The 25,770-nt window shown below is 41.8% G+C and overlaps 1 protein-coding gene across 3 annotated transcripts in view; it reads right to left on the reverse strand.

Annotated features, from left to right (window-relative positions):
* Nucleotides 1-3,651: 3,651 nt before the first annotated feature.
* LOC121587938 (protein pellino) overlaps nt 3,652-25,770 on the reverse strand; it is a 42,324-nt gene continuing 20,205 nt past the window's right edge. For all 3 annotated transcript variants that reach the window (XM_041905303.1, XM_041905304.1, XM_041905305.1), the window contains exons 4-9: nt 21,017-21,248; nt 13,955-14,146; nt 6,289-6,576; nt 6,051-6,204; nt 5,786-5,963; nt 3,652-5,688 (exon numbers count right to left, since the gene is read on the reverse strand). In XM_041905303.1, coding sequence (XP_041761237.1) covers nt 5,562-5,688; nt 5,786-5,963; nt 6,051-6,204; nt 6,289-6,576; nt 13,955-14,146; nt 21,017-21,248 — 1,171 coding nt within the window. In that variant the 3' untranslated portion in view covers nt 3,652-5,561. The remainder of the gene's footprint in view (nt 5,689-5,785; nt 5,964-6,050; nt 6,205-6,288; nt 6,577-13,954; nt 14,147-21,016; nt 21,249-25,770) is intronic.

Below are 25,770 nucleotides of genomic sequence, written 5' to 3' on the forward strand. Positions count from 1 at the left end.
ATGCTTTTGTTGTTATCAATTGATTACATTGTTATAATCTTCAGCTCGATGACACAATCATAAATAATTATTTTTTTATTCAAACATCCGCAAAAATGGATGTTTTTGAAGATTTCTCCCCGTGGTAGTAGTATCCAAATATGTCCTTAATATTCATTTGTTTCGCGTCTATTGCTTCTATTAATCAAGGTATTACGTAAGAAAACTGATAAAATGTTCGCTTTAATTTCATTCCAGATACTTTAAAACGATTTCCGATTCTCAAATTACGAAAAACAATAATACCTTCTTTAAAATTACTCTGATATTTAAATCATTTAATCTGGTCGAGGACTGAATCACTGATATCAAATGATTTTAGAACCAAATTGGTCCATATTGGCATGCTACGCGGTCATTTTGCTATGAAAACTGTCCGACTTTCAGTGGACCGCATAAATGTCATACCTTTTATCACATTTATGCATAGTGTTCCGAGATTTTAAACGATATCGATCTGATTTTTTGCAGGGACATAGCTGAAGAGTGTCCTCACCGACGGGTGAAAATTTTTTCCTGACAAATGGTCTATGGAACAACTTAAAAGAACTTTCACGAACGAAAGCAGTTTCTCCGTGGACATGTTGTCTTATTGTTTCTCGATGACAACCCAACCCGACAAGTCTCGAAACATTTCTCCTGTTTTGCATTGTCATCACATTCCTATTACAAGCGCTGCTTAGCTGTCCGCTTCTCACTGTTTTTGCCAGCATTTCTCGTGCTGAGTCGAGCTGTGGTCATTTGAATGTTTTTTTTTTTCTTCTCCATCTTCTGTTCACTATCTCTCTAACGCTCCACTGTTAGCACCTAATAGCCCCGGTGAAGAATATTGCAAAAGTTCTTTTTAATTATTTTAAACTCAGCAACTTGCCAAACGACCGGGAAATTGCCTCGTGATGGTGTGGCCCCGTTCGTGTGACAACTTTTTCAGCAAAACCGAGAAAGCTCTCCTGACGAATGCCAGAAACCTGAGCACATTCAAGGCTCGATGATGGGGTGGTGTGGTGTGTCTCGTACTTTTGTAAGAATAATTTTTTAACAACTATTTCCTTCGGCTCGTTGCACGCTATCGTTTGTTCCCGTTCGACCCCGGTGTGCAGTATTACATATTCTCTCCTTTGCCTACTAGGATAGAAAAAGAAAGAGAGAGAGAGAGAGAGAGAGAGAGAGAGAGAGAGAGAGCGAGGGAGAGGGATACGATCGGACTAGAGGAGTGAGGAAACAATTTCCTTCGTTCACATCATGCGCTCCGCCGGCAGCACTCTCCGGTAAAAGTGTTAAGTCAAGCGGAGCGAAAGTTCTTCGTGCAAGGCGGAAAACTTTGCTAATCGAAAGTTCTGTCAATAATTGTACGAGCGGGCATGATGCAACCGCGTAGCACTACGGATACGGAATCTCCTAGCTTCCATTTCAAACCGATCGTGTCTTCTTCGACAAAGGCATGACGACGACGACGACGACGACGACGACGACGACGGACGGCGACGCTGTTATTGCATTTCCCATTCTATTGATGCATTGCCCGCCCCGATCAGCGACAACTTTTTCAATATTCATGTTTACATAAATTACATTGCAAAAGGGGGATCATCAATCGTTCATTTAGGATGCAGCTTCTTAAGCATGTGACCGCTTTTTCAGTCAAGTATTGGATGTGGAGGGCACGTAAACAGCATACAGAAAGTTTCCAATGTACCTAACCGTTTATTAAAAAAGATCCACTGTTTATTGTAGCACGGCGAGTTTTTAAATATTATTCTAACATTAAATTCTACCAATACTGCTACATTTGCAGGTCGCAGTCGTGGATGATATGATGGACGTGCCCGAACAACGCATAAGGCCAACCCGTGTAGACAAAGCGTACAGCACAATGTTGTGAGACACCGCAGCGCAGCGTTACCATGAAGATACAAATGATCGTTTTTTTATTAAATTTTAATGGAAGCACACAAGATACACAAAAACTCTACCGGTTACAAACGGTGGAGCGCTCATTGCGCATCGTCCTTCCTGTCGTTGCTGTATGAATCGTACGAAATTATGTACAATACACCAGCGTTGCACGTTGTAATGGGTGGCACGCAAAGTTACTTTGTAACTGACACGCTGGAATACTCCCGTTTCATACCGTCTCCGTCCGGTATTCGCTAGCCCCAGGGACGCTTTCGATGCTCCCACAATAAAGGGGAATTGAAACGAGAAATTATACATTTTTGTGCCATCGTTTCCACGGTTTGCTCTTTCCCCCTTTGCCTGCCACAGTCTCCCAGATACGCGTCCGCTGACTAGCAGCAGTACGTACTGCCATGAAATGAAAACTTCCTTTCTGTAACTTCCCACAAATCTGCCCCGTCTCTCTGTATGCTTAATGTTCCCTCCATGTTCCACCCGGCTCCCCCATGTTCTTCCGGCTCGCATTGTTGCTACCACCTGTGCCAACTCCACCGACAAGGACTTCGTCGGTGAGGAATTTCCACCTTTCTTGCGATGCGCTAACGACACCGAATGGCATCGATGAAAAATGCATGCAAACGACGAAACGGATCGGGGTATACGCGTACCCAGTACGACCCACGCACCCCACACACCCCTTCTGCCCTTCCCCTTCTTTACTGCACTTTGCTCAGGAACAAAAAGCTCCGTTTGCACTGCGTTCTGCCCCTGACTCCACACCAAATTCCAACGCAACCACATTGACGCAAAGTAAGGCAGAGAATGAAACAACGAAAAAGCGTTGTCCTACGAGCGAGCTGAACCAGCAGCACCGAGGAGGAGGCCAGGGGAAACCGGAACAGGCAACGATCTCTTTCCGGTGACAAAGCGCGCTCGCGCCCGCTTTTTACAGTTACTTCCGCTGCGAAAGAGCGATGGGATGTGGATGATACTGCCGACTGGGTGGTTTGATGGGCGTTGGCGGTGGAAGGAGGTTTAATAAATTAAAAATTATAGCCATCTCCCTGATGATAACGGAGATCAAGACGTTGTTTGCAATGCGTTCCGCTTCCTCCAGGGGTTGCCTCCTGCTGCGCGAAATGCGCCTCCGCCATCGCCATCGCCGGATAAGACCACTGTTTGCAAGACACTCGTTGTACGCGAAGTTACTATGTATTTTGCTCCCGTCCCGCGGGGCGGGATAACACAGCTACCTAGGGCGGGCCTACCTTTCACCGTGCGGGGACATTAAATCGGTTGAAAAATGACACCTTCCCCGGTAGATGAACGATTTTTCAGCAAAACCGCCCTCAACTATTTCCCGGCGACCGGTACAAGGGAGAGAAAGATGTTTCTAAAGTTTTCCGATCCCTATCGCCCGGAACGGTTCAGCGCAATGCAATGTTCTGCCTGACAGACTTGACACGATGACAACTCTGTTCCGAAGTGAGCAAGGAAAGGGTGGCGGACTGAAAGCAATTAAAATGTTTGCACTTGCGTTCTTGCTGTCTTTGACGGTGACAATTAGGTGAAAATAATCTTTAAGAAAGACATGGCTATTTTTAATTACAATTTGCTACAACAACAATTAATGATGGCAATATTTCGTAATATAGGCAATACAACAAATAACACAGTTTCGGTATGAGGAGACAAAAAAACACACACACAGTTGGATATTTTTCACGACGCGCACATCACACATGCTTACATTATCTAATTATTTTATGCAATTGTCTTATCAATAATTTATGTACATGTTTCTTCGCAAATGAAGATTCTTCCATACCATGTTCTTCACATTATTGGGCTATTGTTCTTGTTTTCTTTTCATTTGCTTTGTTCATATTTGTGTATAATTTCATTTTGCTGCTTGATTTCGTAGTGCGTGCCACAATCGAGAAAAAGAAGCAATCTCAACGCGTTTACAGAACCCTGAACGAACAAAATTCACTAAAATACTAGTTTTAAACTTCATCGCGCACGTTTGCTCCGCGTTACTTAGTTGATAAAGCTGTTTTCACGCTGCACGTTTTTTTTTTTTTTGCTTTCTCGTCACAAATTTTGCACCCCCTTTGAGACACTTTCCCAAATCTCCACACTTCATTATCGCCTTCGATTCCGGTTGTTAATAACACGCTCACACACGATTAAAACATGGCTTGTTTGTTTTATTACTTACCTCAACACAACCAATTCAATTCACTAGTAATTTATTTGATTTGAAAATTGAGAGCAAGTGTAATAATCGAAATCACAAAGTGTACAATTAGTTTCATTATGCTACTTCAATAATGTGTAAGGAAATAGAGAAGAAAAAAAATGAGTCTCGAAACATAGAAGCAAAATAAACAAGTACAAACGATTTAAACCGAACGGCAAACTAATCGCAAAACATAATCAGTTCATTTGGGGGGTTGAAAAGTAATTCCAATAGTGTGTCCTTAAAACAAGAGCAAACTAAACACTAAACTTAACTGTTTAACTAAACCAATCTAGATGATGAAGTCGTTATATCCACAGGATCAACGATACGCACGTTTCCTTCAAACCTCAATAAGTGCTACAGAATTGTTCGCTTTGCTTTGCACACTGACACGAGGTGCGTTCAAAATGTGCGCCGTAGATGGCGTTATGCATCCGCGCTATGACCCAGTATATTCGCACAAAAGAAGGCTATAGAGAGAATTCAATTTATTCTAAGACAAGATGCTATTTCAAACACTATGCGCCGTATTCGCCGTGCACACGCTTTTCGTTAGCGAGTTTTTTTTTCTTTACAATTTCATCAGTTTCGAAACTACCGCAATAACACAATCGTTCAACGTAACTTAACCATAGATGAGAATGCGCTCAAACCACTCTTGTTGCTGTCACGTGCCCACTACTAAACGTACTGCGTATGTAAAAAAAACGAACCTACAATGTGCCCGGGTAACCATTACTAGTCGGGTGCCAGCCAGCTCACGATTTAAAGGCGCGTACTGTTTCCGTTGTAAATTACGTCACATCAGTATTGTGTGATCCAGCGGTGCAGCAGTTTTCAATCCAGTTGTGTATAATAATTATGTTTGGTTTGTATTACTGATTGTTCCAATCCCGCTTCCCATCTAAGCGTTCGCGGTTGCTGCGCCACTTTCCGATCAACACCGTCTCCTCCGCTTCATTCGACATTAAATTAACGGGTAAAATACATTAACACTTCAATAATAAACTGGAATATTAAACAGATACTCTACACATAGACCGTACTATGAAGCACGGCTCAAACTGATAATAAAGAACAAAATGCCGCTATGATGAACATTGAATTTGAAAATTGCAAGCTTGCAACAGAGGTTTAGAAATAAAACTACCTACGCGCCAATAGGTGGCGCTAGCCTTGAATCATACACGAACACTTTCCGATACCGTACACTAGATGGCGCTTCTGGCTGAATCATCTTAAGCGTTTCAATCACGGATTGTTTAGCGTTTTCAGCTCACCATAAACTGGCTCTCGGAAAATAGGCGGCCGCGAGTGCGATGCGACGACGACGTAACACGTGACGGGTGAAGACATAAAGCATGAGAAGATGATGGCGCAATTAATCTAAATTATCCTGGAAAATCAACTTTATGTACCCGAGAGATCCTACAAGCGGGGTCGCACAAAACGGGCAAACCGACTGGAAACCGTTGGTACCGTGAGGTATGTCAACGTTTGCCCAATACCTGGTGAAGTATAGAGAGGTAGAGAGAAATTTAATAAGTTTTAGTTTTTCTTTTGTTCTTTTTTTTTAACAAAAACTGATAACTAATAACTACTCACTTGACCGTTTTTTCAGTCGCCATGTGACCGCATGGATTGAATGCATACGTCGGTGGACCCGAATCGACATAGAATGCAGGCTCAACACCCATGCAGAGCGTCACCACCGGCCCAACCGCCAGACACATCGGACACCGTCGTGCGTTTGTATTTTTGTCCTGACCCCAACCGTGCTGACCTGAACCAATTAAAAAAAAAAAAACAGTATTTTAGTAAAGTTTTTGATTAATTTTGCGTTTCTAACAACAATTACAAAAATACCTACCCTGCACATGACCACAGTTCAGATAAACGTAAGGCTGATTGACGTGATCACCCAATGACACTTTTCTAGGAATAACTAACGTGTTCAGGCCTACCGGGCACTGCGGCCTTCCTGCGTTGATTTCGTCGACAAGTTTTTCCAGGTCCTTCTTGGTCTAAAATGAAACACAACAAATATTAGCCTTTCACTGCTCCTTTCAACCGTGCCACCGCTCTCATGCCCGCATCGCAACACGTACCGGTGAATGCCGCAAACCTTCGGCCGAGCGCCATAAAAGTGTCGCCCCACAGAGATCGATAAGGGTGCCGTCCTGCAGCACATTCGTCTCGTCATAGATCTGCTGTCCTTTCTGCTGCGCCGAGCGGCATTCCCGCAAGCTAAACACATCGCCTCCAACGGACGTTTCACGCCACTGGCCACAGTCTGCGTTGCCACCGCAAAAGTCGCCCTTTGGATGCATTATCAGTACGCCGTTTGTCGTGAGGCCATCGATTTCTACGTTGTCCTGCCATTTGGTGGCCTTTTCCTGCAATGCAATAATCAATATCAGAAAAGATTAAAAACGACCCGAGTAATATTATACAATACAGCTATTAATCATGAATTGAAATCCAGGTAGAGCTTGTTAAAAAAAGACTGCCAATATTGATCGCTCCATCTATTATTCTTAACAGCATTTTAGGCAAATAACTAAACAAAGACAAAGAGCAAAGCAACACCGCAATGGATTAACTAATTTGTAAATTTATTGCGCAGCAACACCCCACCACCTTCCAATCGAAACCACTTTGAACGATCTTTTATGCTGGTGTGTCCACATGGAAGCACAATGAAGGTGCGTTGCAGGAGCACATTCGAGGTAATGCTGCTTGGAAGTGCACAAACGGGCTTCCTTTCCAATTTCAACGAATCGAAGATCCGGCCTGATGTGAACGGCGGCCACTGTACGTGATTTGGAGAGCAACACATCCGCAACCATCAAAAATGAACACGGGCGTACGCTTCCAACGAAAGAAGCAGAATATGGCAAGAGACATGATAATCCTGCAGGTACTACTCCACACAACAAATACAGCACAAAGCGGCCACAGACACACGACGGCTCCAGCAGCTAGCCAGAGACAGACCACATATACCATACACAAAGACAAAAAAAAATGCGTCGTTGTTGGTTGTTCCAGCAGGGTGGCGGGCGTTTCAGAGATGATAAAGAAAATTCAGAACACAAGTCAGATGTGGTGTGGTATACTACGCAGTTGGCACGGTATATGCTGGGGAAGGTGACAAAGAAACGGGGCGAAGAAATATTACACCAAGCGGGAGAAGAATGGCAACTGTTCCATTGCAGTCAAGAAAGAAAGATTTGCATGTTGCGGTTTAATTAGACAAACCGTTGTCTTTAAACGGAAAAACGACAATCCATAAAATCGCGTTATTTGCATATCGATAGTGGTCTGTGTAGGACATTGTGTGACTTATTGTTTCACTAACAGTAATAAAAATAAAGCTAGCGAAAAGCAAGCCCTGAACGTCCATCGCTTTCTGTTATATCCATTATTGTAGATTTAAGATTAGATTATAGATTAGATTAGATTAGACTAGATTATAGCATATTATAGCATGTAACCGTACGGAGAGAAATGAGAAATAAAACCCAGCACTTCTCGTTGAGCCTTGCAAGTGAATGGATGGTGTGATTATAACAGTTGGCGACGAGGCGGGCAATACATTAAAAAACGAATCGATAATGGCTACATTTAATATCGAACCGTTTGTGCACGAGAAGTCAACTTGGCAAAGATGGGTGAAGCGGTTTGCTGGTGCTGCTAAAGTGTTCAAAGTGGATCAAGCGGACATGCAGCAGACGCTCCTGCATTACATGGGCAGTGAGACTTACAACGTGCTGTGTGACTTACTCTCGCCGGACGAACCGGAGGCGAAAACGTACGACCAGATCGTCAGCGCGTTAGACGATCATTTCGATCCCAAACCATTGGAAATGGTAGAGCTGTGGAAGTTCCGACAACGCACACAAAAGGAAGCAGAAAGCATCACCGAGTTCGTGGCGGCGTTACAACGTGAAGCGAAAAATTGTGCGTTTGGTGATTATTTACAGAAAGGGCTGCGAAACCAGTTTGTGTTCGGTTTACGTGACAAAATGATACGCGCGAGGTTAATAGGCGAAAAAGACTTAACGTTCGAGAAAGCAAAGCAAGTCGCATTCTCGATGGAGACAGTCAACGACGGTGTCGAAATTTTAGCCCAACGGGCTCAGTCAGTTAATTTTATGGATCGATATCCAGCGCCAAGAAGCAAGCGGTATTGTTTCCGATGCGGCAGTTCATCGCACTTAGCGAATAAATGCGAACACAAAATGAAAGTGTGTGCGTTATGTAAGAAGGTCGGTCATTTACAACGCGTGTGTTTCAAAATGGGGAAAGCACATGGGATGAACAATAAGAAACGAGTGAGTAGGACAGCAAATCTCGTGGAGCAATGCGAGGATAGTGACAGTCAGGATACAGAAGAGGATCAAATCCATAAAATAGATATTTTCAAAGTAGAAAATGTGAAAGATAGCAAAAAAATTTTTGTGAACGTACAAATTGGAAAATCACCAATTAAGTTCGAGGTAGACAGTGGTTCACCAGTTACTCTAATTAACGAACACGACAAAGAGAAATATCTTAAAAATATCCAGCTCGTACAAACGGACGTAGAACTGAGAAGTTATTGCGGTGGGAAAATTTCTGTCGCAGGAATGGCTGAAGTGAAAATCAAGACAAAAGAAGGAATAAAGAAACTACGATTGTTCATAGTTGGGGGCAATAGGCAACCATTGTTGGGTCGCGAATGGATGAGAGCCTTAAATTACGATTGGAATAAAATCTTGCATGGTAAACAGTACACAGTGGATAAAATTATTGAATCATCGAATACCCAAAATGGTTTAAAAGCAATATTAGACGAATTTCCTGCAGTATTTTTGGACACAATAGGAAAAATAGAAGGTGTCAAAGCATCTTTGCATTTGAAAAATGGGGCAAACCCAACGTTTCTTAAAGCGCGGCCTCTTCCATTTTCTATTCGAGATACAGTGGAAGAGGAATTAAAGAACATGGTGGATAAAGGCATACTAGTTAAGGTAGAGAGAAGCGAATGGGCGACCCCAATAGTACCAGTTAGGAAAGCGGGTAACAAAGTAAGACTGTGCGGAGATTATAAACTAACAATTAACAAAGGGCTATTAATTGATGATTTCCCTCTGCCCACCATCGATGAACTTTTCGCAAACATGAGTGAAGGAAAAAAAATCTCAAAGCTCGATTTAGCCCAAGCATACTTGCAAATGGAAATCAGGGAGAAAGATCAACACCTACTAACGCTGAATACGCACATGGGTCTTTATCAACCCACTAGGCTTATGTATGGGGTAGCCTCTGCCCCAGCCATATTTCAAAGAGAAATAACTTCAATTCTACAAGGTATACCAGGAGTAACAGTATTCTTAGATGACGTTAAAATAACAGCCCCAAATGATACGGAACATTTACAAAGATTACGAGAAGTACTAAAACGGTTTAATGATCACAATATGCGAGTAAACTTAAAGAAATGCGAATTCTTAGAAGATAAGATTGAATACTGCGGCTACATGATAGACAAGAAAGGAATCCATAAATTACAAGGCAAAATAGATGCGATAGAAAAGATGCCAAGACCAGAAAACAAAGAGCAAGTACGCGCACTGTTAGGTTTGGTAAATTATTACGGAAGATTCATGAAAAACCTTAGCACACACATGTACCCAATCAATAATTTACTTAAAGATGAGGTTGCTTTTGAATGGTCTCCAGACTGTGAGAAAGCTTTCGCATGGATGAAAGCAGAAATGCAATCGAAACAAGCGCTTACACATTACGATACAAAACTACCATTAATATTAGCCACGGATGCATCGCCTTACGGCGTGGGGGCAGTATTAAGTCACGTTTACGCAGATGGAAGCGAAAAACCAATACAATATGCGTCGCAAACCCTTACAAAGACTCAGCAAAGATATACACAGATAGACAAAGAAGCGTACGCCGTAATTTTTGGCATAAAAAAGTTTTTCAAATATCTATACGGTCGAAAATTCATACTAGTAACAGATAACAAGCCATTGACACAGATTTGGTCCCCACAAAAAGGGCTTCCGACACTCTCAGCTATGCGCATGCAACACTACGCAGTATTTTTAGAATCATTTAACTTTGAAATCCGATATAGAAACTCAAAAGACCACGGAAATGCGGATGGCATATCTCGCTTGCCGTTAAAGGGCGAACCCATATGCGAGGCAGATGAGATCGATGTCTTACAAATCAATCAGACTGAATCACTACCAGTACAGGCAAAAGAAGTTGCAAAATATACATTGAAAGACACTACAGTGCAAGAACTAGTAAGGGCATTGAGGACAGGCCGGACAGTAGAGGGTCGATTTAGATTCGGAATAGATCAAACCGAATTCAGCTTACAAAACGATTGTTTAATGCGCGGAATTAGAGTTTACATCCCAATACCTTTGCGTAAAACAATATTAAAGGAGCTACACATGGGTCATTTCGGAATCTCACGAATGAAATCCTTAGCTAGGACATACTGTTGGTGGGACTCTATAGATCGTGACATAGAAGAAACAGCGCGTGACTGTATGCACTGTGCGAAAGTTAGAAAAAACCCACAAAAAGTGCAAGGATATAGCTGGGAACAACCAGTGGAACCGTTTCAACGCATACACATAGACTTTGCAGGGCCATTTTTGGGACTTAATTTCCTAATAATTATAGATGCAGGAACAAAGTGGCCGGAAGTAAAAATAATATCAGACACGACAACAGAAACCACGATAGAAAAATTAAGAGAATTCTTTGCTACATTTGGGTTACCAGCCATGCTAGTGTCAGACAGAGGTACACAATTTACATCAGAAAGTTTTCAAACGTTTCTAAAGAAAAACGGAATTTTACACAGAATGGGTGCTCCATACCATCCGGCAACAAACGGTCAGGCAGAGAGGTTTGTTCAAACATTTAAACAGAAGTTGAAAGCGCTATCATGCTCTAGACCCGAGGTACACCTACATTTACAAAATATTTTATGGGCATATCGTAGGACGGCACATCCCAGTACCGGGAAAAGCCCTGCTATGGCCGTTTTTGGAAGGCAATTAAAATCAAAATTGGACCTAATGATTCCCGGACCCGAACAACATACATCAGATAAAGAGAGGGAAAGAACAGTTAGATCATTTGATGTGGGTGATAGGGTATCAGCCCGTGATTTTATGTCCAATAATGAGAAGTGGAGGTTTGGAAAAATATTAGAGAAAATAGGCACACTCCATTACAAAGTACAATTAGACGACGGAAGGGTATGGAAACGACATATAGATCAGTTGAGCCCCGGACCAGGAATGCAGTGGGAGGAGAATAATCTTAACTCACAGCAAAGAATACCTTTCGATATGTACCCTTCAATAACAGAAAACAATATACCCCAAAACATCAGCACAACGAACCAACGAACAAGAGACACACCCCTAAACGAGACTCCAACAGATAGCACAGAATATTTACGTAGATCAACAAGAGTAAGGAAAGCGCCTCAAAGGCTAAATCTATAATTTCCTTAGGGGAGGAGAGTTGTTATATCCATTATTGTAGATTTAAGATTAGATTATAGATTAGATTATAGATTAGATTAGATTAGACTAGATTATAGCATATTATAGCATGTAACCGTACGGAGAGAAATGAGAAATAAAACCCGGCACTTCTCGTTGAGCCTTGCAAGTGAATGGATGGTGTGATTATAACACTTTCGTGAATGCAATTTATCAAACATAAAAATTGTATGCACACATATGGACGTATAGTTCTTATAACACAAAAGAAAAACAATCTTTGCGCATGGTGATAATTCAGAAGCACCTAAGAAATACTCTGTTATGCTCTCATTTACGTTTCCCTGCCGCCTCTATAGCACTATTTCCACGAACACGCACGCTCAAACGTACTCTAACATTAAACACACCTCAATTCATTAGCGTCGCGCAATCTTTGGAACAAACCCAAACGTACTGACCTGAGTCAGCTTAAAGCCGTGGAAGTAGTAGTAGTAGGTGCTGGATTGTCTTGGGTTTGTCCCACTAACAACACAATGACTAAACACACTCATACACAGCGGTACTGTACAAAAAGTTAGCATTGTGCCGGTCGGATTTGGGCGAACGGGAGTAAAAAAGAATTCATTTATGGTCAAAACAGTTTGCTGGACGTACACGCATATAAACATTGCTTCAAAATAACAACAAAACCCCGCGTAAGTTTCACAGCGCACATTATTACCAGTGTTCACTTCCATTTTGTGCCTCTGGTTTCACATGTGGCCACACACATGATGTGATATTACATCGTATCTTATAGCCATTTAAACTTTGCCGTTCCCATGCTTAATCTAAATCAAACACAAATCTTACGCTGAGCCATGTCTGTATCCATATTTACATGCTAATTCGTTCACCGGAAGCCAGCTTACTTACCCTACCAGCTTTAAAGATAACGATTGACTGATTTCTTTTTTCACACCCTTGTTTTTTCAGTTTTTTGTTTTGTTTTTATCTCTTCGTTGTAAGTGCGTTAGTGTCCGTTGTATACCGAATCTGATAGACAATACAATGACTATCGAGATCGAGAAATTGTGTTGCAAAATCCGTTGACCTTTGAATGCAAATGTGATTTCTGTCTGCTGTACAATATAGCTAAACATAAAATGCATTTACGGAAATGATTTACGCGAAGCTATCGTAAAACAATTTCATCAAATAATTTCATCCCTTGATCGCTGCATTAATGAGTGCAAATCATCAAAATATCAGCTTTTTTTACTACGACGTAACACAATATGCCACCCACTTTGGCCAGTTATCTAAGCGGCGGCAGCAGGCGACTTTCCCGGCACTCGGTTACGGCTTCGTAGCGACCCCTTTCCTTTTGCTGCCTTACAACACCACTGCGCAAGGCACGGCGGCTTTCAACATGCTTCAATACATGACGTTACAACATTATATTCAGCTACTATCGCGACAACTTACCATGCCGGAGTTGCCCGTTTAAGCCGGTTGTATTTTCATTATCATTACCAACGGTATCTGTTCGGCTGGTCGGCTCGCTGTCTGTCTGTCTATCAGTCGATGGCGTCCAACGCTCCAACAGCTTTCCTCCTCGACAAGTTCACCGCTAAACACCATCATCGAAAGTGCTCGATCGATACCGGCACACATAAGCAGCAGTGTAGGCCGATTAAAAAAAGCCACGGTCATTGGCAAATGGCATCACAACCATACTCAACCATTTCCATACCAAATGGCTTCCAATGATCGTATGCAGCAGAGCAGCAAACGCATTTGTCAAACCTGTTTGAATCTTTCACTTCCTGCTCATCTGGCGACACAGCTGAGTAAATCGCGAAAGACACTCCAGACGATTCACCGTACCATCTTTGAGCTATCCCTGGTTTTAAGCATTGGATTATAAATTTCCCTTTCACTAGTCATGGAATGCAAAAAAATCATATGATCATGTTCTTCCGTTCAACCACGATCTTCCGTACACTACAGCAAAGTATGGAACGCAAAAGCTGAATAGCATATCATCATATTTTACATCCGTTTTCTCTTTCGTTTCTGATTTACTGACCAAAGATGAAAGCAGCGGAATAAAGCAACACAACAAACAAAGTGTTCGTCAAACCATCGTGATTCGTCAAACAACAACAACAACAAAAACACATTCCACATTCACAACACAACAGCATAGGTAAATCAATTACAGTTAGCGTTTACAATCAACACGTACCCCTAGGAATATGTTTCTGCTCGAATCGAATCCGGCTGCATATATCCGCGCCTTGTTGCCATCAGCCCGATCTACCAAAATTCGGCAGGCGAATCTGGAAATTGTGCTCTGCACAATTTTTGCATCTTTCTTGTCACCTGGTAGAGTGTCCATCACAACGAAATCTATCGGCGATTCGGATGACCGTCCCACCTAAAAAGAAAAAGAATGACAAAAACATATAAGTGATAAGGAACATTACGAAATAGATGAAGTTAATTACATTTGGTGTTGGTATTTGAAAAGACAAAATCAATCCCTGTGACTAAATAATTGATTGTGTTATAACTCGAAATGTTCAATTGTTTCCAACGCGTGTACGCTTCAGTTACCATTCGGGTAAGGCTATCTATAAATCGCTTAATCTTTAATCAACAAAGCCCACTAATCACACTAGCCACACGCTCTGCTGTGTGTGAGTAGATAATATAAAATCATTTCGAAAGCCTAGATTCCATAAAAGTGTTCGTAGCGCCAGTGGCACACAATTACCTGCTGCACACACGCTTTTTGGAAGCGTCGCCTGCAACCATTCATCAACGATATTAGGTTTCAATTACTTAATCGCGTTTACTTATTCGAATGCTCTTCACCAAACCTACCATCGGCGATACACGTGTCTAGATTGAAAGTTAAACGAAATAAATAAATAACAATTACAGCTAAAAAGATATGTGCTTTTTTTAATTGCTTTTATAATAATCCACCAGATATAGACAACGTACATTTCTGCAAAATGAGTATAGGAGAACTTAAGCCTCACACAACGACCCTCTATTGACAATGTGTAGTCAGTTAAATTCTCATTTCGACTCATTTGGCTTTCATTTGACTACACATAGCTTTTAAACTAGGATTTTAGATTCGTACGCAACTCGGTAATAGGCTAGATTAGTTTTAACATATAGAATTAAGCGATAAAGGTAAGAGTCTATATAGTACCAGTAAATTGTCGAAATAAATAAATGATTAATTAATTACTAATTACTTGCTCTAACTCGTTGTACTTGCTTGCTTGTTTTGTACATTGCTACTGCATATGATCTCGTTTCAAGCATAAGAAGCAACCTCCATAAACACAGATTCTGTTAGGCAAACCTACAATGAAGTTGTCTTTAGCATCTTTACCTCCATGGAACAATTTGTAAAGAAGGAAAATCTACGCTTTCCTTACGATGCATTCACACACGCCACATACCCACTCGAAGTCGTTGAAAAGTAAAGTTTCATTCCAGCCACACACAACAGATTTTTTGGGTCTCTCAGCTCAAGAGTTGCTTTGCGACAGGGTTGGCCTTAGCACTGTTTTCAATCGCATTGGTTTGTGTTGATTTGTAGGAATTATAAAACACACACACACAATTTCCAAGCACCGGTCTGTAGTTACCAATCCCCCAACCCTACATGTTGCAAATTTTTGAATGGAGAATTGAACAAAATGGCCAAAAATTGCATCACACACTGCAGTTGAAAATTAGAAATGGAACGTTATTTAACCATTTATATACAACTCATAACCTTCGCGTTGTTAACAATCAATAGCTCACGATAGGAGCCACGAACAATAGTCCTACTATGGAAATGAATTTAAAACTTTATAAAGTAGATGACAGTGTGTGAAAAGCTGTTTTAAACTCGATATAACACCACATAAAGACCATACTCCAGAACACAAACATGCCCCCGATAGCTGAATTTGAATAATATTGCACAGTCTTTTTATAGCATCTTCTCGTAGACTTTTTACCATCTCGAAGTCAATGCTCTTTTCGACACGGTTTTAGCTGTGCGATGATCCGAGAGTTGTGTCCCCAATGCTGCTGCTGCTGCTGCTGCTGCTGTGGCTTATCGCCACCCGTACTCGCAAGCTGGAACTGTTTACACAGTGACACAAAGAAAGTGCAATGCTCCAGTGACCATCATCGCAGGATGGAGCTCACGCTTCTTCAAACTTATTTGTTCGAACATATTTGTGGTACTAGCGTCTCAAGGACGAGCATTCAACCGAGCAGTGGGGTGTTCGAATATATCTCTTTCATCTGGATGCAATCGTTCCGCATGCACAACGGACATGCACAGTGAAATACAAAAGAGGCAAGTACGCAACTTACAAATATTATGAAATTTTAAATCATTACCGCTCATTTATCTTTATTTTTTTGCACCATCCATGGTTGCAAAGGTTTTCCAATATTATCATTTATCATTAATTAATTTTTGCTTTCATTATATGTTTAACGTATGTAAAACCAAACTGTGCTAACTATGCATCTCGTGTAATTAAAATGAGTACTTCTTGTATGTCCTCCGTTCAGGAAACGTTTGCATAACCCTCCCGAACGTTTGCCTAACATGTGTAGCGGTAGAAATTAAACAAAAACATAGAAAATAGCGATCTCTTACAGAGAACATATTACATGCATACATTTTCGTTGTTGTAATTAAACAAAAAAATGTAACAATACTAACAGGCCGAACCGTTATTACAGAATAGTAAACAATAATTCTCACCAATTACAAGAAAACCCAATCGTTACGTTTGCTAACAAGCACCATTTGTTTGGTCAACAAATGTCAATCATTCCATACACGCGTCTTTTAACTTTTTATGTTCCTTTCGACATTTGTGCGGCACTGATAGGAATCAGCCTTATTATTTTTTTTTTTTTTGGTGCTCACATACAAGCTATCAACGTTAAATGAGACATTTGAGCAGAATCTAAATGCTAAGCAGAAGGAAACGAGAAACAATAAAACGTTAAAATGTCACCTGAATTCCAAGTACATTTTTGCTGCCAGGTTTCGGGTTTGTTCATACGGTTGATGTTTATTAATGTTAATGCTTTAGTACAATTTATTACACAACAATATTCTCCAGTGAGCAATACTACTGCACTGGGCATCCGTTGAAATGCTGCTGCCTTTGTAGTTCCGATGCGATAAATGCACATGAAGCCTTACATCCATTGAAGCCGTTTACTTAACTTCGCCTCAAACCGCCCAATACTGAAGGGCTGCCAACGAATGGTGTTAGTAAGTACGGGTAGAACGAGAAAATCTAACAAAACCACATGGCATGTTCTGCAAACAACACAGCACAATCAGACAATACAACTTTCATACACTTATCACAGACTGATAATACAATACGATACATTAAGACAAAACATAAACTACTTCACTTGAATAACTCGCATAATGATTGTTCCGCGTTCGATCTTGCCCTTCAATACCTACACCCATCTCACGAAGGAAATTATAAATAGTTTTGCGGAATAAACCCACGTGAGTGCACCTAAGTGTGTCGAAAACGCTTGGCACAGGAGAATAATAATTATGCTTTTTCTAGAAATAGTGCCCACACGCAATAAACTACTCGCGGCAAACAAGAACGTTCCTCTCCCAAGATGCACTGCACTCTAGTCAGATTCCGGAACGATTATTATGGACAGTTGAATGCATGTAGCCAGCAAATAACCAATAAATATAATTATGTGGACGAATTACTATGAATGAAGCAGGGTAGACAAATAAAGATGTATTTTTTTATACACATCACTATTCGACAGAGATTTTAATAAAATCTAATAGCAAAATCATCTGATTAAAAACACAAATATCAGCCGTATTATTGAATCAAAATTGACGATCTCTTGCAAATCTGCACAATTATACAATTAGACCCAACAGAGCGAGCATAAGATACAGCACTAAACATAAGCATAAAAGAGGCCAAACATAACACAGTCCTCCGTCGCTACTGCCACCCAGCGAAGCTATGTGTAGAGGTTAGACACGGAACCGGGCAGCATCAGTGGCGTGTTGTCGTCGTTTAGACGTAAGCCCTCGCCCTATCAAGAAACCTGCGAAATCGAAACACAGAGAGAGAGAGAGAGAGAGAGAGAGAGAGAGAGAGAGAGAGAGAGAGAGACAAAACCTGGTCCCAAACGACACCCGCGGCATATGAAACTGGCAATGAACAGTTAGATCAAACTCCACGACCAGCACCCGGTCCCACCATTCTCTTCGCATCTCTTCCGTTGCCAGCTGAAAGGGTGAGGGAGGTTGCAATTTCTCAAAGTGGCAAACGCGGAAAGTGGAACCAGTTACTCCGCTCGAATGCACCACCACCACCCTGCACAGCACGAGGTGAGGGCGGCAACAGCGTGGGGTCTCTCTTGCACAGCGCTAACTCTGTGTAAGTTCGCTGACTTTTAGATGCGAACTATTTTTACCTTTCATACCAAACAATAAGTCACACCCGATTGTAGGTGTGTGTGTTTGTGTGTGTTGGAAAGTGAACTCGGGCGCGGTATGGCAATATGCACCGGCCGTACAGTGTGGTGCAGAACCACACTGTACTGCTACATTTAATTATGAAAACACTTTCTGGAACTATCGTTCCTTAAGCTATACGTTAAATTTTAAACCTATTTTTTTAAATATATTTCAAAATCAACAGGATCATGAACCATACTTTCATCGTCATTTGAATTGTGTTATACATGTATAATGTCGTCGCTACTAATACCTTTCATTCGACACACTGTGCACCATTGGGCATTGCCCGCAGACACAAGCCTAGTATGTAATAAGAATGGAGGAAACAGCGTAACAAGTGCAGGCATTGATTTACAGTGACAGGGAGAAGTTGCATTCGCGGTGAAGCGGAGAGCAGAAGAAGCTAGGAGGGATCAAGTTTTTCCATTCACAATATACTCTCCCCTCCTTCTACTATCTCGTTGCTCCTTCATGCCAGTCGCAAACACTGCACGATCAGTGAGGTACGAAAAGTGCAGGTGAGTGCAGATCGTAATGCATCATTGCAAAACCGGACAGACTGGATGGTGGTAGAGTTGTTCTCTTTTGCGGGTTAATCTTAGTTTTCCTTTTTTTTACTAGTTTAGTCGCTACGTTTTAATATGCTTAACGTACGGGTGGGGATAAAGCAAGTGTCCTGTGCAGCATCGTCTGACAGAAACATTAACGCCCATTATGTGACAGGTACCGCTATGACAACGCACACAATGCCTCCATACTGTCCGTACCACCAACGTGGTTTGTCTTTTGTACTAGAACTGTAGAACGGGCTCGCTCGTGGGTGGTATTTCATGGCGGGAGAACTGACAGGTGCCGTACAAAACGGTAGCGCATCTCCCTACGGTTGAGGACAATTTAGTCGAACCGGAATGAACAATGAATGATTATACTAGTCAGATAGCAGACCGTTTAACCCCGAAACTGGAAAAAGAGTAAGATAATGCATATGCAACACCACATGCATTACAAGCTAGTATGCAGTAGGTCAATGAACCTGTTGCGGATGTATTTAAAAACTGTACATAAACTCCACGATTCTTTATCAGAATTTTATACAAACTAACTTCATATCAATGCAACAATATACACCCGCTAATGTGGAATTATTACTATTTTGAGTGCAACTTAAGCACCGCTTTTATTACCCTGCGAATGTGATAAAACAATAATTAAATCGAAGAAGTATAATTGCAGCATGGTACAGTTCAACACATAAACAATCCCTTTTCCTTAGAGGAACCGTTTGTTGACCGTATTGGATATCAAATGCACACTTTTATAATAAATAAATACATCCCATTTAAATCAACATCCTACCAACATATACCAAAACATACTGCACAGATAGGAAAACGAAAAACTTGCAATCCAAATAAACTCGAATAAAAATGTTGATTTATTTACTCCGCCATGCACTTCAACGTAACCATTGAATTGAATTACAGCAACATAAGTTCTTAACCAAGATGCGATCAGAACCGTACATCTTCTTCCAGCTTCTGAGCAACGCATGAAAGAGTTGAAAGAGGCATAGTATGCATTATTTCTTACTGTCGCAAGCAGCAAAAAACAACGGGGCAGGTTTCGTAAAGGAAGCACCACACATCAAGTGCGACGCACATTGTTTGCACGAAAGCATTGCACGACTGACAAATCCCGCCCTCGAAGGTCAACACAGTCGAACAAACACAAGAGATAGTGTGTTGTGAACGATGCATTTATAAGCGCCCGTCTCGATTGTCTCATGCCACACTCTACTACACCAACGCAACATGTTTGCTTAGCACTGATTAAACCATTAAGCAATAGGTGCAAAGGGAAAGGAGCCACAACTGATGTGCTGTTATCTTCGAGTGTCGTTCAGTTCTGTTGCGGTAAATTAAGGCCTAGATACGAAGGAGTTCATATAAATCACGGCTCAGAGTGAGGAAAATAATCGAGAAAAACAATTTTTATAGGAAAATCGTCAGTAACTCTTAGCTTTACTTTTTCTTGCATGTATATATTGTGTAACCATCATAATCGCTATTTTCCATCAAATGCATACCTGTCGCTTTACGTAAACACTTCTTACTGTAGCAACAAATTAGCATCAAAGTGATTCCCAAAAATACACGTCAATACTACTTTTTACGCAATGCACAAAAAGACAGCATTTCCGGTCCGACGCTAGCGATGTGCTGTTCAAACTTCTAGCAAAGCATGGCCGGAAGACGCCGGCTAGCAGCACACAGCACAAGGTAACGATGAAGGGAAAGACGTTTCAGCCAACATACATTTTTGTATACATTGGACCGGAAAATATAATGTGTCTTTATTGTTTGCAAAGCGCCAAACAGCGCGTAGACACGGATATGGTGACACACTTTTCATTTATTTACCTTTAAAGTCCCTTTCAAAATACACTCTAGTGAACTGATACACAAAACAACGAAGCCAATCCGCATGGGACAATTTTTTAAAGCATCGGTTATTGCGGACAGATGATTATGTATCGTTTTGAGGTCTTCCTGTTCCTTCTTGGAAGAATTTCAATAATGATGATACTGTCCAACAGAAAATATCAAAAGTTCATTAAGCAATCATTATCAACCAAAAAAGGGATAACCAATCATCAACATTTACCCAATATCTGATGAACATGGAGCTCGTTTCGGACACTGCTCTTAATCATAACATTTAATTTAGTGTGCCAAGGCTTACCTGAAACATATCCGTATCGGGGTCCTCTTTGTACTCAACGATTACGGCCTGGTTGCGGGAGAGCGTGTACGATATGGAGTGCTGTTTCGCGTCCAAGATGGCCTGCGACGACTGTGGCGACTGTACAATGTAGTGTTTCGAGCGCTTCACACCATTTGATTCGGTGCGTTTGTACAGGACGAACTTTGACCGGCGCCGGCCACGATCGCCCTGTGGTAGAAAGCCATTATATCTGCAAAAGTAAAAGAAACGGACCATATATCAAACAATCTGTAGGCATGATGCTACCGACAAGCAAACAATTATCCAGACACAAATATAATGTGAAGGCTTGTAAACTAGATGGCTGCAATGACAAGACAAACACAAAATTTCAGACAATATTCAAACCCGCTTGACGATCCAACAAAGAGTATCATTTTGCTTGAAACTTCAACTCCCAGTGGACCTGCTTCTTTAGCGGGTGGTACAAAATTCAGGTTAATGTGTTGAACCAAAGGAAACAACGATGATGAGGGTTCACGACTTCATTAGCGAGAGAGGAGATCATTTAGCCAAAACAAAAAATGGAACATTCTGCCTTCCACCTCTGGTTTCACGCAGTTTACAGCATATCCTACCACAGAGTGTGCTGTCCAATGAACCGTACGCAGATAACATTTTTCTCTTCATTAATCTACACCGGTCTTTTTATTGTTTTGCGATGCCCCGTTTTATCGATTGTGGTGTGAAAAGAAGGAGCCAGCCCGCACAAATAACCTAGAAAATGCTATCAAATTACAAAGCTTTACGCTCTTTCGCGATGGTGAACGCAAAGAAGGTGAACAATTAATTTTGCTTCTCCTTTAAGGAATTGTTTTACCCTTCTTGCAAAGGTCGTTATTATACATCATTTTAAGCGATGATTGAAAGGAATTTAATTAATCTTGCAGAACGTTAGATATTTTTTGCTTCAAACACTTTTGTCTGTATTGTCACTGACCATGGCTGTCAAAACCAGCCGGCTGCGATGGACTTAACGATCCGAAGCAATTTTAAAAGCGCAACTAGCCTTAGAATTGGCCTCAATGAATGAAAATTAATTCGCCACAGCGTTCTAATCGACACAGTCATCGAGCCCATCAAAAAGTGGGCTGGTCCTCGTGCCAAGGATTGCAAAAAAGGTAAAGGCAAATCGAAAAGAAAATCTCTTCCCTTCGAAACCTTGACTTAGAAATGGCCAGCCGTTACACTTGACCAACGCCGGAACGAATGATGTTGAAGAAAAAAAAACATAAAAACAACCGTGTGTCGAAATATATAGCACACGGCAAAAACACATAACTATGCATACGAAAAGTTAACCCACCGCGCCAAATACATGAGAGCTGGCCAAAGCGGAGCACATAAAAACGGCACTGCTACTTCCGCCGTAGCTTTGCCGCTTCCTTCGAATGTCGTTGCGTCTTTGGTTGATGCTTCGCGAATGGTACGTCGTTTCGAATGAAGCGGCGGCTGGCGCACACACCATCACTACACCAATACAACCATCGTCGTCAACCGGTCAAGGCTTTCACGAGCAGCGAGCAAAAAAAAAACAACCACAGCACGGCTGGACCCGCTTGCTTGCCAGGTTTTGCTGCGATCGATTCACGGGCTACCACCACCACCCAAACGAAGGCGCGACGGATGATGTTCCGAACGTAGACCACCAAGCCAAAGGAACACCGACCGGCAGACAAATCAGCCCGTAAAGCAAGCGAACGAGCGAGCAGAGCGCGACTTCGCATTATCGACCGGATGGTGTACGTTCGACTGTCGGATTATTATTTTTCACCCGCTTTGCTTTGGCACTCACGCCAACCGATGATGGACAAAGGAACTGTTAACCCGGCCACAGGTTTAACCTTCACTGAATGCCCCAGAAAACGAAGGGAGCGATAGTTGGCTACCTTTTCACCCAGTACGCGGTTGAGACCGCACGTTTCGGTCGGCACGCAGTATCACCGGAAAATATCTCTGTGCGGTTAGAAAGTTTCCTAAACTTGTTCTTACTTTTCCTTTCAGGCAAAGTTTTGGCATGCGTTACGAACATATGTGGAATTTTTTTCCCTCTTAAAGCTGTTTAAAATGGCTAAAAGTTAGTCCTCCCCCCTAAAACAAATTAATGTTACCATTCCACGAGTTGTAAGGATTGACTAAAATAAAACCCTCTGTCGAGAAGGAAGCATTTAAATTATCTTCTTGTCATTGGAAACAGTGTCTCCGGAAGGAAAAATAATCTTCAAAATCTAATTCAATTCAACACATTCATGCGTGCTGTTATGACCTCGGACAGTTATAATGATGATGGTGATGATGTAAACTCACGAAGCGATAGTATTCAAATTACGTAAATTATAACACGCTAAGCAGTTTCGTGTGTGCATCGGACAACCTGAAGGACAACGAACAAAATTAAGCGAAAAGGAAGTTAATGGCTTGCAAAACTAATTGATATCTGAATTGCTGTTCGATTTTGATTCGTTTTTTTTTTGTAAAATCCTTGCCATACTTAGCAACTGGAGCACGCGAGTAGGTAACAACATGGATTAATCAGAGTATTACGTTCAATTTCCCAAGTTTTGTTCAGCTTTTTCAATTATTTCAGCTTATTCAATTTTATCCAGTGCAAACCATTTTAAACGTTTTTTTTTGCAATTGAAGCATTGAAAACTGTCAAAAGTTTAAAGATACTTTATCATACCACACTTTGGCCGAACACAAAATAAATGTAATAATGCTTAAGCAAAATATCGATCGAGCTAAGCTGCTGTGAACTCATCCCCGCATCCTCCTGCCGTCATAGACACTGATGATAGAAGGTCATAAACATCATCTATCTAGTGATGGGTAATCCGGAGCGGAGTCATGGATCAACTCCGACTCCGGTGCGCAAAATATGACTCCGACTCCGGATCACAACCGGAATAAACTCCGGATCAGTCCGGATCACTCCGGATCACTCCGGATCACTCCGGATCACTCCAGATCACTCCGGATCAATCTGGATTACTCCGGATCAGTTGAAATGAGTCCGGATCAGTCCGGATCAGTTTGGATCAGTCCGAATGAGTCCGGGTCACTCTGAATCACTTCGGATCAGTCCGGATCAGTCCGAATGAGTCTGAATGTCTGCGAACAGACGGCGTCCACGGGCCTGCCCACGCCCGAATGCACAGCCGATGGCATACGATTCTATCTTCACCATTAACATGAGAGGGACAGAGCTTATACCGCGAACGTACCCAAAAGGTATGCATGCTTCACTCATCAGGATCTAAAGGCAAGGACAAGCTAAAGAGACAAAAAAATTACGCGGCTACACATGTCATCTAGACTGATCCGGAGTGATCCGGAGTGATCCGGTGTGATCCGGAGTAATCCGGAGTGATCCGGAGTGATCCGGAGTAATCCGGAGTGATCTGGAGTGACTGATCCGGACTCGGAGTCGATGAGTCCGGAGGTTTGCTCGTGCGCACCCCCTCAACACCCCCCCCCCCCCCCCCCGTTAAAACAGTCCGGAGTAACTCCGAGTCCGACTCCGAGGGGTACCGGAGTCGGATCGATCCGACTCCGGTAAAAAATCGTATTTACCCATCACTACATCTATCACGTCCTTGCCGCGACGTGACGTGTTGCTGGACATTCTTTACAACTTCCATCACACTACATCTCTTGCACACTCACATACAAAAGCGCACCACTGAAAGCATTTACACATAATCACCATCACCTTTCATGCAGAGTAAAACGCAAAGGTGTCCCAAAGGAAGATACGCTTAGGCGGAGGGATCAATTTCATCCTCTTCCATCGGCTGCCGTACCTTGGGGAGCACAGATTAATGAAACATAAATTGGTCCCAGCAGTCCCCGTCCGCGGTGCAGGGAATGGGCAGAGCTCACATGGCAAACTTCCTACCTCACTTCCTCTCTCGCTTTCTTTCTCTCTCTCCAGACCTCCTGTTTTCGAAGGTTACAAATCTTCCCTTTGGCAAATAGAAAAATATCAACTTCTTTGGCCGTGTAGAGACGTGTGTGACGCATTTCATGATATTTTCTATGCTGTCCATTCTCCTAACTTTCTTCATCAGAATTCATTGCGGCTACGGACATGTGACCTGCCAGCACACGCCTGTGATTCTACCGCTCGGAGGAAGAAACATTAACCTGTCAGGAAAGTTGTGCTTTCCACGCAGTCAAATAGATTTTCGGGATTGGATTGCTGAAGAATGATCGGAGTCTTCAGTCGATTTAAACGCAAGCGTGTTGATTTAAAGCGGTGATTTAAACGATTCATCTGCTACGGGGTAATGTGTATCTGCCTTCCCCTTTCTCATTCTGGCAGTGTTTTTATTCTGTTGCTGGAATAGACAGTCATCTTTAATCAATCGCAAAACGTTTTTTAAATTGGGAAAAATACCGAGCCCATGCTGTTGCTGAAATGGAATGAGTTTATTATTGTTCCTGTGAGTAATTATTAGTTCATTCTAACATCCCACCATTTTCGTGGAATACCAGCATCAAACAATTATTCCACTAATTGATTCCTCAACCTGGGGCGTAAATGATGTAACACATTTTCCTATTATCAAAATGCTTGACTCTACTACATGACGATACCATGCCAACACATTAATTATACAAATAAGCTTTGGAGTGGAATGAACAAACCCTTTTTCGGAAAAAAAGAAATTCAGTATTGCAAGCATCCGCCCAGTCTCAACAATCGATTC

This window comes from Anopheles merus, chromosome 2R (assembly GCF_017562075.2).
Source record: "Anopheles merus strain MAF chromosome 2R, AmerM5.1, whole genome shotgun sequence".
In the NCBI taxonomy this organism is placed as follows: domain Eukaryota; kingdom Metazoa; phylum Arthropoda; class Insecta; order Diptera; family Culicidae; genus Anopheles; species Anopheles merus.